At 31.9% G+C, this 16213-nt stretch overlaps 1 protein-coding gene across 1 annotated transcript in view; it reads left to right on the top strand.

Moving 5' to 3' along the window:
* Positions 1 to 16213, top strand: part of LOC111695890 (protein capicua homolog) — a 45390-nt gene that overhangs the window by 16530 nt on the left and 12647 nt on the right. Inside the window, exons 3-5 of the mRNA XM_023465357.1 lie at positions 12221 to 12341; positions 13040 to 13201; positions 15619 to 15784. Of these exons, the coding sequence (XP_023321125.1) occupies positions 12236 to 12341; positions 13040 to 13201; positions 15619 to 15784 (434 nt within the window). The 5' untranslated portion in view covers positions 12221 to 12235. The remainder of the gene's footprint in view (positions 1 to 12220; positions 12342 to 13039; positions 13202 to 15618; positions 15785 to 16213) is intronic.

Raw genomic sequence — 16213 nt, 5'->3', positions numbered from 1 at the left:
GGGGGGGGGGGGACATTTTAAAATCTTAACAAAGAACTGCTAAAACACTCTCACATGAACCCTTAAAACCTTCGCTAACTTTCGAACTCTTATTTGGATTTTAAATATTTACAAAATTAAGAAATTACGTTTTTTTTGCCATGATCGTTCATTGCTTCCTTCAAATTATATGTATATTATTGGTGCTCTAGAAATTATGAAAAATTATTATTAATTCATTTTTAAGCGATTCTAAACTAAATTTAAGAAGCACCGATTTTCTTACGAATTATGAATAATTTTTGGTCCAAGTTTCATTCATTTTTGATTAAAAATAATTTCTGTTCAATTATAAACAATTTCATTCATCTTAATTTTGGTAGAATTTTTATTAATTTTCAATCTAATCAGATCTTTCTTCATAATTTGTTTATAAATTTACTCATCTTAATTTTAATCTAATTTTATTCATCTTTTCACAAATAAAATTAAAGAAATCTCTATTGTGTTTTTACTAGATTTGAATAAACTTTTTCTGAAGGCTTTATGGCGTTGTTGGAATCCAGATTTTTCATTTTGACAAGAATCATTGAATAATTCGACAGTCATCATTCCTATGCAAGATAAATTTACTTTAAAACAATAAAAATGTCATTTAAAACTTTTTAAAGAAGCTTTTAACATTTCAAAACTTTTTAGGGTAGTATTTCTATATTTTCTTACTGGACTTTATCGTTAAAAATATTGATGCGTTTTTAAATTTTTTGAGGAACAAGTTAAAGGTTTAAAGAAAAGAGAAAGGATAAAGGTGAAAAGGAAATGCACATTCTGAAGGTCTAAGAAAGGGAGACAGGCCAAAACTGAAAAGAAGAAGGACATGTAAAAGGAACAACGAAAAGGGACAGGCTAAAGGTTTAAGGAAAGGGACAGACGAAAGGTTCAAAGAAAAGGGACAGACCAAAGGTTAAAAGAAAGGGACAGACTAAAGGTTCAAAGGAAAGGGTTTAAGGAAATAAACAGGCTAAAGGTTTAAAGGAAAGGGACAGACTAAAGGTTCAAAGGAAAGGGATATGCTAAAGGGTCAAAGGAAAGAGACAGGCTTCAAGTTCAAAGTTAAGGGACAGACTAAAGGGTTAATGGAAAGGGACAGACTAAAGGTTCAAAGGAAAGAGACAGACTAAAGGTTTAAAGGAAAGGGACAGGCTAGCTAAAGGTTAAAAGGACAGGGATATGCTAAAGGTTCAAAGGAAAGGGGTAGAATAAAGGGTTAAAGGAAAGGGACAGACCAAAGGGTTAAAGGAAAGGGACAGGCTAAAGGTTAAAAGGAAAGGGACAGACTAAAGGGTCAAAGAAAAGGGACAGACTAAAGGGTTAAAGGAAAGAGACAGGCTTCAGGTTCAAAGTTAAGGGACAGACTAAAGGGTTAAAGGAAAGGGACAGGCTAAAGGTTAAAAGGAAAGGGACAGACTAAAGGGTCAAAGAAAAGGGACAGACTAAAGGGTTAAAGGAAAGGAACAAGCTGACGGTTCAAAGGAAAGGGACAGACTAAAGGTTCAAAGGAAAGGGACAGACTAAAGGTTCAAAGGAAAGGGACAGACTAAAGGTTCAAAGGAAAGGGATATGCTAAAGAGTCAAAGGAAGGGGATAGACTAAAGAGATAAAGGAAAGAGACACGCTAAAGGTTCAAAGAAAAAGGGAAATATTAAAGTTTCAAAGAAATAGAAACATATTAAAGTTCATAAGGAATCAAAGATCAAAGGGCTGGGACAGGGGGACCTGATGAGGGGTTAACAAAAAGGAAATACGCTAAGGGACAATGGAATAGGACCTTCTATTGGACAAGGACAGTGGGACTGATGGATATAAATATAAACCTGCTAAGGGCCACCATCGTTAAAAAATGCACATAGTGAATAAAATAAAAAAATTTTCTTGGAAATTTGCAAAATATTTTTCTGGATTATATGGACAAGATCTACAGCATAAAATCCGTATTTAAATTGCTCTTTTAAACATTATAATATATGAGTGTGGGGGGACTTTAATTCTTTTTATTACGCGCATTAAATATTCAAGAAACTGCATCAGCGTTCTATCAGATGTATTAAGGTGAAATAGCCATACTGTGGGGGAGGGGGGGGGGGGTTGCCGGGGGGGCTTTAAAATTAATCCTCTTATCTGTATATTCAAAGTATTGTTTTTTGTCCGATCATAACTCGGGACCCCTTTACTGATTTGCCTGACATTTTGACCGATGAATGGTCCTAGCTTAGTTTTGAGATTTTGAGTTAAGTTGGTTCACTTTTTTGGGGAAAATAGCTAAATCGTAATTTAAGACCAAGCGCGGGTAAACGGCGGGAGTAACTGAGTTATCTGGGCAACGCTGTTACAATTTCCCCCACAGTTAAGATGACATTTCTATCTGAAGAAGTCTTCTATTTGACGAGTATTGGAAGATTTTTAGATTCCACGGGCAACGCCGAGTACTTTCTCTCTTTATAAAAAAACGGAGAAAACGACGATAAAATGTAGATAAAATATTTATGATTAGTTTCAAATTGTATCTTTTTTACATTAAGAAGAATTTACAAAAAAAATGATCATGAAATATTTGAAATATCTCAGATGTACGCAGGAAAAAATGTCAAATGAGCAAATTTTTATTCTTTAGAAATAATTTAATAGGTATGCATTTTTTGCTTTAATGTGACAATGTACGATATTTTGTAAAATTATTAACAGCTACAAAACTACGAAATAATAGTTTAAACTGGTGAAATGCCTTTGTTGTAGTTATTTTGGCGTTTTTAAAAGATCTAACTTCCTTGAACACTCTTATACAACATAATTATTTCTTGTGTTTTTTTTACATCTTGATTTTAATTTTAAGAGATACTTGATTTTGATGAATTGAAATGAATTTCTTTTAAAATCCCCCTGCATCAAAAATTCTATATTAAAAGGCAAATTTGTTCTCCAAGAACCCCACCTTACTTACGTAGGGACAAATATTTTCAAAGAAGGGGTAGATATTACCCCTCATTTTTACATTACTTCAACTACTATTAATTTTTGAATGAAACCTAACAATAAATGAATTAAACTGTCGGCCCTTGTAAATGAATTCCTTCATTTTAAAGCAGTTTCGCTGTATTTTGTATGATGTGAGAGACGTTGTATGAAGTATTCAAATGAAATACATCAATTTTTTGTACCCAGCCATTTAATGTCGTTTTAACTTAGAGAAAATACAGGTTTAAAGAAAAAATCTTGTTTTATTAGCTTCAAATCTCCTAAATTTGATTCTCGCTACAACAACTGGTGGTGGTATTATAGAGAGAATTCCGTCAAATTCTTCTTTTCAAATACATTTAACAATACGCAAATTTTTAACTTTAGTTACTTGACTAATAAAATCTTTTTTCGTGAGCCATTGAATCATGTATTTTAATAAAATCGACACAAATATATTTTCTTGATAATAAATGTTTAAGTGACCCTCCATGCCAAGATGGCCATGTCAGATTCAGAATGATACCTTAAAAAGCTTTGTCTGATCAAGAATGAATTAGAAGTTTATGTTTATGAAAACTAATTATTTTCAATTCTCTATAAAAGTGACTAGAGCAATTCTGCTGTAGGAAAACATATATAAATTAGCAGAAAAACATATATAAATTAGCAGTTTAAACCTAGAAAAATTACACTATCTTCCACATTATTGATCAGATACAGGTTTCAGGGTATCGTTAAGAATCGGGCATAATGTCATCTTTTTGCATTGATAGGTACTTGAAATCACGCTTACAATCTTTACAAGCTGTTATCGTAGATGTTTAAAATTTTGACTATTAGAATTTAAAGTTTGAAATATAAAAAAACAAGATTAGATCAGAAAATTGGAGTAGGAGTAGAGAGAGTAAATAAATTTGAAATCTATTTTTTATTTTTCAAAATCTAAAAATTGAATTACAAAATTTTGTTAAGGACGGACAATTAAATTTTACAGAGAGGTGGTTGTGAGCACCCTGAATTGAAAGTATTCTAAAAATGTCCGAATGATTTCATGATTGAAATTCTTATCTCTTCCCTACATTGTAAACTCTTCATTAAGATATAGTATAATCAGTTTCTCTAAACAAACAGTCTGTAATTGGATTTATTCACTATTTTTAACAAATTTTACCCCCCCCCCCTCATCACCCCAAACTCAGATTATAAAAATCTATTTATTTAAAGTTGTAATCTCTTTTTGTCTGTTTGTTTGTCCGATCATAACTCAGGAATCCCAGGACCGAATTGCCTCAAAATTTGAATGGGGAACTCGGGAGAGCTACGGGAGATTTTAAGTTGAGTAAAATCATAATTTACAACCAAGTGCGGGTAAACGGCGGGAGTAACTATGAGTACCCTGGGCAACGCTGGGTTCCTAAGCTAGTGTTGAAATTAAATTAGTAGAGGTTAAAAATTTAAGAAAAATCGAATTAGTAATTTTTTTTAAACAAACAGACAGCCAACCCAAATGTTTAAAAAAAATAAACTAGTCAAAATAAACCTCCCCCCCCCCCTATTTTTACCGTTATTTAAAAGTAATAATGCTGAAATAACATTAAAATGTAAGATTTTAAAATTCTAAAATTTTAGAAAAAAAATTAAGATTGCGTGCTTGGTGAGAAGTGGTCAAAACTGCTGGGCGAGCAAAAAACCGTCTGGGAAAGGTTTAGCATCTCAACTCTTAAACTTTTCAAGTCAAATTATATTTTAATGCTAAATTGAGAAATAATTGTGTTGACATGCCATGCCGAGAGAAAATGTCTAAAATCTTCACCAAACATTTAGTTGGAAAGTTTTTCCTTTCTTGGTAATTTTTATAATTTTTTTCATCTGTCCATTGGTTTAAATTCGTTCTTTTATTGTATATTTTTTTTCTTTTTATATAACCATTCTTCACCCCCTTCCCTTCCTTTCCTTCAATATCCCTTACCCACTTACCCCTTCCCATTACCTTCATTCCCCCTTCCCTTACCTTCATTCTCCCTTCCTTACCTTCATTCCTCCTTCCTTACCTTCATTCTCCCTTCCTTACATTCATTTCTCCTTCCTTACTTTCATTCCTCCTTCCCTTAACTTCATTCCCTCTTCCTTACCTTCATTCCTCCTTCCCTTACCCTCATTCTCCCTTCCTGACCTTCATTCCTCCTTCCTTACCTTCATTCCACCTTCTCTTACCTTCAATCTCCCTTCCCTTACCTTCATTTCCCCCCTTTAGCTTCCTCTTTAGCTTCATTCCCCTCTTAGCTTCATTCCCCTCCTTAGCTCATTTCCCCCTTACCTTCATTCCTATTTCACTGGGCTTCATTCCCCGCTATACCATCCTCCCCCCCCTCTTTCTAATGTATTTCGACTTATACAATAAAGGCGATTCATCAAAAAATGTTTCAAAAGATCGGTTTTCAACCTCTCAGCTAAAAACTAATGCACATCCCAGTAAAAAATAAGATGATATAATATATAAGTAAAATTTTTGCAACAATTGCACTTTCAGAGATATCCTGAACTGTTGAATATAGATAAAAAAGTTCAATTTTTTGTGATTTTTTTTTAATTATGAAAAATAAAATATTTTTGTAAACTTATTCTATCCCTGTTTCCCCTGGGGCCATTGGGCTGCAAAATGCTTAGGCTAACCTTTTCTTAACTGTCTGCTCACTCAAAAATGGACGTTTTCGAATACACAGTTAAAAATAAAGGTTTATAAATATAAATGTATTGATATAATTCTTTACACATATACTTGCTTTCCTTGGTGTGTCAGATGGGACCTACATTTTTGGGAAATTAAATTACAGAAAATCTGTGAAACTTTTTAGCTGAACAAAGTTTGTAAGAAAATAATGCTCATTAATAAAAAACCTAGTTTCATGTCAACGAAACTTGTGAACGTTTTGAAAGGAAAATGTATCAATCTAAAAATTTTTTTTGGCTTCTTTAAACATTGATTATAGGTCACCCGTTTTTTTAACGTTAAAGAAACCCTAATTATGAAAGATTGATAAAAAGAAATAAAATAATGAAAATTTTTTTTTATGCATTACGTGTTTTAATAATTCATTCTAAGTCAATGGTTTGGTCATACCTTTCCTTTCCTTAATAAACATTAAACATACATTAACATTAATATCTATATTTTGTAAGTTATTTTTTTATTCCTTAAAAGTTCAAGTGACAGTTTTTGAAATTCCGAAAAGGTTTCAAAAAACTAATTAATTAATAATTTTTTAATTACATCTAAGTTTGACCTACTTAGGTAACATACAAACAAACGTGCATCTATATTCCGATGTACAAATTTACTTCCATATAAGATTGTTTTAGTTCAGAAATTCGTTTTACATCTATTACAATGATAAGGCAAGAACCAAGAAATGTAAAAAAATATTTTAAAGAATTTTTATTCTCAATCGTCATTTTTCGAGAAACTAAGATTTATTATAATTTATTTTCGTTCATAAAATACAGAATTTTCTTACGTTTAAAGGAGAAGTTCAAACTTTTGGGATTTTATTTGAAGTATCCCTTTGCGCGGGGTTGCGGAGTCCAGAAGCCAATGACCCACAGAGCGCGTTTTGAAGACAATGCCGCTCATACCCCCCCCCCCTTCCCCGATTCATTTTAATTGAGCGCACTAGGTTCTCAGAACTACTCAAGCGCGCTTGAAAGGGGGGAGACATTCATCACTTCAGAAAAGCGCGAATTCAACTTTTTAGAAATATTTTTTCTTGAAGATTTATTTTCATTTTCAATAACTTAAAACACTTAAACCAGCGGGATTTCTGGAAAATTAAGTCTATCTCTGATATTGATTAACTCTTTGTTTATTTATTAGGATGCATTAAATTGGTTTGATACAGCTAAGCTGGTGGTGGTGGTGGGGGGGGGGGGGTAGTTTCATTCGACTAATTGGCTTGTTTAATGACCGCCAAAATTAAATCCCGCTACTATATGATTCTTAAACAAACACCGAAGTAATTTTAAAAACAAAATAGTTTTAAATGTTTCAATTTAGTGCACCGTCATTTATTAAATATTTATTTATTCACATTTAACTAGTCTACCCCCCCCCCCCACCCGGCCATCCCAAGTGCATAACATATTTTTCCCAAATTATGTTGTGTATTAAAAACCTTTAAGAGCCGATTGCTCAATATAAGTTTACAACTTTATTTTCGAATTAATTTCAGCCATTGATAGACCGACACCTAGGCAATTATTTCATTCATAGGCATTTCATACTTTAAAAATATAGCGTGATGTGCGCCACATGGCATTATTTTTTCCTTTGTTATTTTAGCAATACTAAGAAGCAACAAAAAAAGAAAAATTTTATAATGATTGTAATGATTCACACAAACATATAAAGATATTTAATCTTTTTTATTATTTTTCTTTCGTTTCGCTTTGCTGTCTTGCGCTATTTTATTTGTTGGATGATTTTTGTGTTTTCTTGAGACGCAATTTGAAAATCAATATTCTATGTCGTAGGAAAATCATAGTGTACTTTCTCCCCTCTCACCATTTGACCATTAATCAACCAAATAAATAATTTTTCTTGTTTGAATTTATCGACTTTCCCCCCCCCATCCCACCATCTCCCCTCCCACCTCCCCCCCCCTTCAATACTCCTTTCCTTTTTACTAATATTCTTAATTAATGAAAATCCGCTTTGCCCTTGATAAACACTAAACCAGGGTTTATATTTTCTTCAAACTCTAACTCTATCCCCTACTTAAAAATCACATTTTTCTTAGTTATTGGACAACATTTTTTATTCATTTATTTATTGAAAAACTGTAGAATGAATTAATGATGGTAAAATAAGCTTTAAAAATGATTGATGTTTTATTTTAACAGTTTCCCACTAAAGTTTTGAAAAGTATAAATTTTAGTAAAAATATGCCCCCTGCATTAAAGTCATTTAGACGCCCTTAAAACAAACAAGAATACAGTCTGAACTTACATATAGAAGTTGTTAATACAATACAGTAAGTTCTTTTAAAGTTGTTAACGTGACTGTAAGGGTATGTTTAAGTGATCCTCCATGCTAAGATGGCAATGCCCGATTTCTAACGGTACCCTTGAAATTTCTGTCTGAATTAGATGAATTCTTTAAACATATTATGAATAGATATATATATAAACGCAAGTTCTCTTGTAGATTATTTAACAAGTTACTTGTAGTTTTGAGTATTAAAAAACAAAAACATTTCAGCCTAATCGAGGTACAGTTTCTATGAGAAAAACCAAGAGTTAAGTTCTCAGTAAGTCTCGGGTTTGATGATTATTTGCGGTTTTTCACTCTGCTGGAGTTTGTGGATTACACCAAGGAGTTTTTTTTTTAAATTTTATTGGCTACGCGCTAAAGTGTGGTGAGATAAGCGGTGAGATTTGACACGGATGGTCAGATAACATCAAACGTTTACTCAAATAATGTCGTCTTCTGTATTTTCGTTTATTTTTGCAAGGTGTAATTATTAAGAAAAGTGAAATAAGATAAAAACAACTCACTGCTTCAAAGCTAGTTAGGGTCTTGTTGCAACAAATCGTATACAAAAATCTCCCCCCCCCTCCCTTCGGCACAACCCCCACCCCCTCCACCGAGATTACGTGTGGGAAACTTATATTTTGGTCAGTGACTTGAAAACCAAGTGTTTCCGGTCTATATACTTGAGATAGATAGATAGAAATATCTGCTTCCGGTCAGAGGTTCCCGGGTTATTCACCTGTACAAAGTGTACACTTACTTGTACTGTACACGAAAATACATAAAGCTACACACATTCTTACAAAAAGAAAAATTATAGTTTAGAAACGTTTTATTCAATTAAATTATTTAGATTTTAAATATTATACAAATTACTTGCATCAGTGAAATGAAATGAATGGGGGAAAAAGTTAAAGCAAAATACATTGGTGAATTGAACATATGTTTTCATTAAAAAAATGTTTTAATCCGTGCGTTCAGTTGGTTATATTTTCTGCATAACTAATATTATCTAAATGGATCAAACAATTATTATTAAAAACAAATTGAATTAGCTTTTAAGAATACGTTTAACTGATTCTGTCTTAGCACGTACAGAGTTAACCTCCTGGTAAATATTTCATAATGTTTCTCTCGTTTCTGAAGCGAAACATGTGTTTAGAAAGTGTGGTGAACTGAAATGAATGAAAACAGATTATTATTTGATACTTTAATCAAAACATTTATTTATAAAAAACCAGATTTAAAATTCTTAACTTATTAAAACATTTTTTTTAATTTGTTCGTTTTCAAGATCTGATTCTCTTGCATGACAAACAACATCAAATCAGTTTTCCTTCTTGATAAAATTGACAAATTAACATTAAAATGATAACAGTCTAGATAATTATGATAAAAGTTTCGCTTTAGATTAAATAAAAAAGGTTGAATGAATAAAAGAGATAAGATAATTTGTACTAACAGATCATAGAGTAATAAAACGAAGAGGTAAAGCTTCTCTCAAATGTACACAACCGACCTCTCTATTAATTAACTAATAGAGTGGTCGGTTGTGTACATCGAGGGGAGAAAGGCCAACCACATCAATCTCTAGTCCGAACCACATTCTTCTCATTTTCTCGTCCGAACCACCTCGAAATCCTCGTCCTTTCAATATTATTTTTTTTAAGTGTCTAATCCTTCCATATAACACTATTTTTTAAGAATCAAGCCACGTTAGGGCATAAATGAAATATCAAATTTTTGTAAATCAAAGTAAAAAGTTTCAATTGAATTAAAGATTTCAAGTTTAATGTCCTTAGAAATGTACACCTTTTTTACGCGCATTTTCAGATATTCCTGATGTAGAATGCCGCAAATAATTCCAAGTTTATAGAACTTTAATCTTTTTTGTTAACTATAGTGAAAACCATAGAATTTTTCCGGGTGGTTGCATGGGGAAAATTATAGGCAGAGGTATGCCGAATATTTTTCTATTTATTTTATATCACGAAGAGGAGGCAGAAGAGATTTAAGTTTTACCTAAATAATGTTTGACATCATTCTCGTGGATTTGAAGATTCCAACATCTCAAAATCCTTGGAAAACTTTATTCTAGTCATGTTTATGCCCTAACGTCGCCGTATTTTTTAAAAATGTATTTATTTTCAAGGATCGGACACTTTAAAAAAATGATATTGAAAGGACGAGGATTTCGAAGTGGTTCGGACGAGAAAATGAGGAGAATGTGGTTCGGACAAGAGATTGATGTGGTTGGCCTTCCTCCCCTCGTACATCACAATATGTTTACGTATCTAACACTGTACACTTGTATAGAGTGTGATCGTATTTCTTTGGGGTGGTAAAATATTTTTTGTTTATGTTAATAAAAGTATGACCAAATTTTGCATCGTGAAAAAGTGCAAAAACAATTCTTCTTGTAAAAATGTGAGTTTTTTTCAAAATAGCAAAACATTGTGCATGGCTAGACCTTTTAAGGTTGGGAGACACAACCATATATCCTTCAAGTTGTATTTTCTCAAACAATTTTAAAGAAGGAGATATTAGTCAGGGGGAAAACCAAGTTTGCAGAAAAATGCAAAACCAACTTTAGGTGAAAATAAAAATGATTTACTGTATTGTTTAATTTATAATGTTTTAATATTTAACATAATTAAAAAAAAGAAGTCGCAATTAAAGATGCGCGCGCATCGTTTTTTCAGTTTATTTGTTTATCATTTGTTAACTACCCATCCAGTTTGTGTTTTTTTCTTCAGTACTTCAGTAAAAGTTTGAATTTGTTTGTTCACAGAATAACAGGCGCGCAACTAGGGGTGGCAATGGGGGGCAAGCACCCCCCCCCCTTAAGAAGAGTTGAAGAGAAGAAAGAATAAAAATGTTTGAAATAAGAATGTTATTCAAGTTTTAAGCTAAAGGCATGTCCATATAAACTTAATATTTTTGACAGAACTGTTTGCTAATAAATTGAAAACCTACAGATTTGAAAATTGTCAAATGTTTGCAGTCAACATCCTCGAATCTCTTTAAATAAAGAAAGAAAATTTAAAAATTTGTCAATTTCATAAAATCCCCCTCAAGAAATACGATCACTCAATGTACAAGTGTACAGTGTTAGATACGTAAACATATCGACCACTCTATTAATGGGGAGGTCGGTTATGTACATCTGAGGTTAGCTTTACCTCTTCGTTTTATTACTCTATGTAACCGATGAATAATGACAAAAAATACAATTTTCTAATTTATGTTTGATGTTTAATTAATTATTAATGCCTGTATAGCCTTTTCTATCAAGAAGTTAGACCTATACACCCCCCACCACCTCACTCGAGGATATTAACATCTCTTCCCAGTATAATTTTCACATTTTTCTCCGTTTCATGTTTCTTCATTCTACAGTGAATGAAATATTAAGCCCAAAAATAAATATGTTTCTAAAAAAATTTATTTGCATTTAACCTCTTAAAATTTTCTATGAAAGTTCAGCTTGATCGAACCAAATCTGAATACATTTTTTATGATTGTTAAATCCTTAAATTTAAATTGAATTCTTTATTTTGAAAAATTGTCTCCATTATTATCTATTAATTGATCTTCCATTTTGAATAAATCCTCTGATTGAAGGGAATCCTACATCTTGAGTTGATTCCTTTATTTTGAATTAATTTCTTCATTTTGAATTGATTCTTCCATTTTAAATTGAATCCACCATTTTGAATTGAATCCACCATTTTGAATTGAATCCACCATTTTGAATTAAATCCAGCATTTTGGATTTCCGGCGTTCTCGTGGATTTTCCCAGGAGCATAAAAAGTTGATTAAACGCCCAGTAAGTGAAGCCACCGCGGCAAAAACCTGGGAATTATTTAACAGAGCTGGTTGACGCAAAAACCCGCAAAATAGAAGATGTACGCAATTATTGGCCTGTAAACTAGGGCAATTAAATGCAGATCTTTGAAAAGACAAGTGTATTAGAATTACATGTTGGGGCCAGCAGTGCAGTAATTTAAATTTGCAGCGCATGCAATAATTTCTTATTTTTTCCAGAAGACTCTTTGTTTGTAGTGCAATTTTGTGCATGCAAAAACACATCTGTTTTCTCACATTTAAAGGTGATTCTTATATAAAGAATGCACCTTCCTGAGCACGATTTTAGAAATCAAGGAAATTAACATTTTGAAAGATTTTTTCCATTTCAGGTGGCAAGCAGCAACATGATTTCCACCGAGAACATCAAGACTGAGTTCAGTATGGAGGAGGAGGGAGAGGAGGAGGAGGAAAGGGAGGAGGGACAGCTTTCACCTGCCCACCGTAGATTAGGTTCATTGGATTTTTGTTTCTTGATAATTTGAGACGGTTACTGTAAAGTTAATTTGCATTGCATTTTTTCGTTGCTTACATATTATTTTTTTATTTTTCGAATTTTTTTTTTTTTGATTTCTAAGCAATTCATCACTTTGATTCATTCAACTAATTTCAATCGATTTTTTATTTCCATTTATTTCTTATCCATTTATTCAATTTATAGTCATTGAACTTCCATTCATTTATCAATCATAATATTCATTTATTCATCCATTTTTTATCCATCTATCATTCATTGAGCTATTAAACATTAATCTGTAAACTTGCAACTGTTGTTTCTTACATTCATTTATCATTATCATTTATTCAGCAATTATCCATTTATTCATCATCTATTTATTTAATTTTAAATTCATCAATCTATCTTATATTCATCATTATTTATGTACCATCCATTTGTCATACTTCAATTTATCATCAATGCCATTCATCTGTTATTCATCCTTCCATCATTATTCATCTTTCATCCAATCCATTCATCTATTGACAGTTCATTTATTTTACATTTATCCTTCACTCATCCAGCCATCTATCAATCATCCCTCAATTTTTAAAGGGAGTGACCGGCTATGTAAGGTAGTTGAACTGAGTAATGGTAGTCTTTTTCTCGGTGTCGGCATTTATTTGATATATTTATATTGTATATTTATTAGGACCTGTCCAAGATACTCCTGAAGATTTATCAGTCAAGAAAAAATCATCTTTTATTTCTCATCCCTCCTCATCTCATCCCAGCTCACCACCCTCCTCATCCCACCCATCCTCTCATCCATCATCCCAACCCACAGAGGACAGTAGGAGCTCAAGTAGTCCAGGTATTTTTAAATATTTCTCACAACATCTTCACAATATGTTAGAACATCTTCACAACATGTTAGAACATCTTCACAACATGTTAGAACATCTTCACAACATGTTAGAACATCTTCATAACAAGTTAGAACATCTTCATAACATGTTAGAACATCTTAACAACAAGTTATAGAACATCTTCACAACATGTTAGAATATCTTCACAACATGTTAGAACATCTTCACAACACGTTATAGAACATCTTCACAACATGTTAGAACATCTTCACAACAAGTTATAGAACATCTTCACAACATGTTAGAACATCTTCACAACAAGTTATAGAACATCTTCACAACATGTTAGAACATCTTCACAACAAGTTATAGAACATCTTCACAACATGTTAGAACATCTTCACAACATATTAGAACATCTTCACAACATGTTAGAACATCTTCACAACATGTTAGAACATCTTCACAACAAGTTATAGAACATCTTCACAACATGTTAGAACATCTTCACAACATATTAGAACATCTTCACAACATGTTAGAACATCTTCATAACAAGTTAGACCATCTTCATAACATGTTAGAACATCTTCATAACAAGTTAGAACATCTTCATAGCATGTTAGAACATCTTCACAACAAGTTATAGAACATCTTCACAACATGTTGGAACATCTTCACAGCATGTTAGAACATCTTCACAACAAGTTATAGAAAATCTTCACAACATGTTAGAACATCTTCACAACATGTTAGAACATCTTCACAACATGTTAGAACATCTTCATATAGAACATCTTCACAACATGTTAGAACATCTTCACAACAAGTTATAGAACATCTTCACAACATGTTAGAACATCTTCACAACAAGTTATAGAACATCTTCACAACATGTTAGAACATCTTCACAACATGTTAGAACATCTTCATAACAAGGTAGACCATCTTCATAATATGTTAGAACATCTTCATAACAAGTTAGAACATCTTCATAACATGTTAGAACATCTTCATAACAAGTTAGAACATCTTCATAACATGTTAGAACATCTTCATAACAAGTTAGAACATCTTCATAATATGTTAGAACATCTTCACAACATGTTAGAACATCTACACAACATGTTAGAACATCTTCACAACATGTTAGAACATCTTCACAACATAGTAGAACATTTTCACATTAATTAATTAATTAAAAAATCTTTTTTTGCTTTTAATGGTGATTTAATAATTGCGACTGGATGGATTTATTTTTATTTTTAACATTTTTTAATTGGATGATAAAACATCATCTGTTAATAGACAACTGTTTCAATTTATCTTAATATTTTTTTCCGAGTGCCACAGTCTTTTCTTGAACTGTGTGTTAAAAGGAACATACTGTTCATATTACGCTTACCTTTCGTAAACATTTTAAAATTTGGACAAACAATTTTCATTGGAGTTAAATATTGAGGTCTATTGGTTTTGAAATTTTATTTAAAAATTTCAGGAATTTTTTTTTTTAAATTTCTCGCAGAAAAGGACTTGTAAGGAAAAAGTATAACCTATAGTTAACATAAAGTTTTAACTTTGAGAAAAAGCTAGTATGCTTGTATGCTTGTATGCTTGTATACTTGTATGCTTGTATGCTTGTATGCTTGTATGCTTGTATGCTTGTATTCTTGTATGCTTGTATGCTTGCATGCTTGTATGCTTGTATGCTTGTATGCTTTTATGCTTGTATGCTTGTATGCTTGTATGCTTGTATGTTCAGTTCCAATCTTTAACCTTACAAAAGAATAATTTGATTTAGATTTAAAATGTTGAATTGATTTCGAACCAAGTTATTGTGTTGAAAATGTTTCCTTTTTTCTTCCAACATTTTCGAGTTTACCCGTGCACAGATGAGAATTGTTAGTATCTACATTTAGGATTGTTAATCCTTTTAAAAACCGATCGATAAATAAAAAAACGTGAACGATCGTCAGAAATTAAAAACGACCTACCTTCGTTCACGAAACGACGAACTAAAGTTAAAAAATTGACTTAAAAAAAACAAAAAAACTTTCTGAAAACGACCATTTTGTTTTTCTTTTTTTCTTCGTCGTTTTTAAAACGAAACTATCGTTTTTCAAAAAAGTAAAAAAACGATCCATCCCTATTTACTATAAGTTTTCAGAAATCAAGATATTCATGTTTTCAAATTTTAAAATAAAGCTCATAGTTCCCGTGAAGATATTTTGTAAATGTCTAGTCTAAAAATAAAATAAAAAAATTTAAATAAAATGCCTGATAAAATTTTTACAAAAATCAAACCAAACTATTTGATATTTAATGATTGGTAAATCAAAATCAAGAAATTGATTATAAAAAATTTATTAATCAAATCTAAAAACAACTGGTTGATCAAATTTTTACAAACTGTTCTATTTAGGTTCCCAAGGAAGCGGGGGCGAAGTATCCCGCCCTAAACGAATTAAACCTATCCCACCTCCGTTAGATCTCAACGCTAGGACTTTGTCCCCCTCCGACACTCTCCCTCAGCCAATCCCACGCTCTCCTGCAGATCTGCCAAGAGAATGCCTCCCAATCAGAAAACGGTAATTGAAATTTAAATAATAAATAAAAAAATGGTAAAATGATTTAGACATAGAAATATAAGACAACATTTTTGTGCGTTTTTATTTAATATTTGATTTGACTGACATTTACTCTAATTTTCTAATCCTTACGTCTTTGCAACCTCATGCCGCGAGCCTTGGAAGAATCCAATTTTCTAAATTTTATTTTATTCAAGTTTTTAATGTTTAATCTCAATTTTGTACTGCAAACAATTGTACAAAGTGTACTCTATGCCATCCCAGGTTGCAGTACACAGTAAACTGTTTCAAATTATATTGTCGAAATCTAGTATTTTATTGACCCTGTAAAACTCAAGCATCTAAGGCCTAATCTCGCAGCGATATTTCTTCATTAAATGGTTTTGTTCTTGCTAAGATTTCCCCCCTATTTTAACCCCCTAAATCCTT

The sequence above is a fragment of the Eurytemora carolleeae genome, unplaced genomic scaffold (genome assembly GCF_000591075.1).
Source record: "Eurytemora carolleeae unplaced genomic scaffold, Eaff_2.0 scaffold142, whole genome shotgun sequence".
NCBI classification, from domain to species: domain Eukaryota; kingdom Metazoa; phylum Arthropoda; class Copepoda; order Calanoida; family Temoridae; genus Eurytemora; species Eurytemora carolleeae.
The sequence above is the reverse complement of the archived record's forward strand: the minus strand, read 5'-3'. Positions and strand labels throughout refer to the sequence as shown.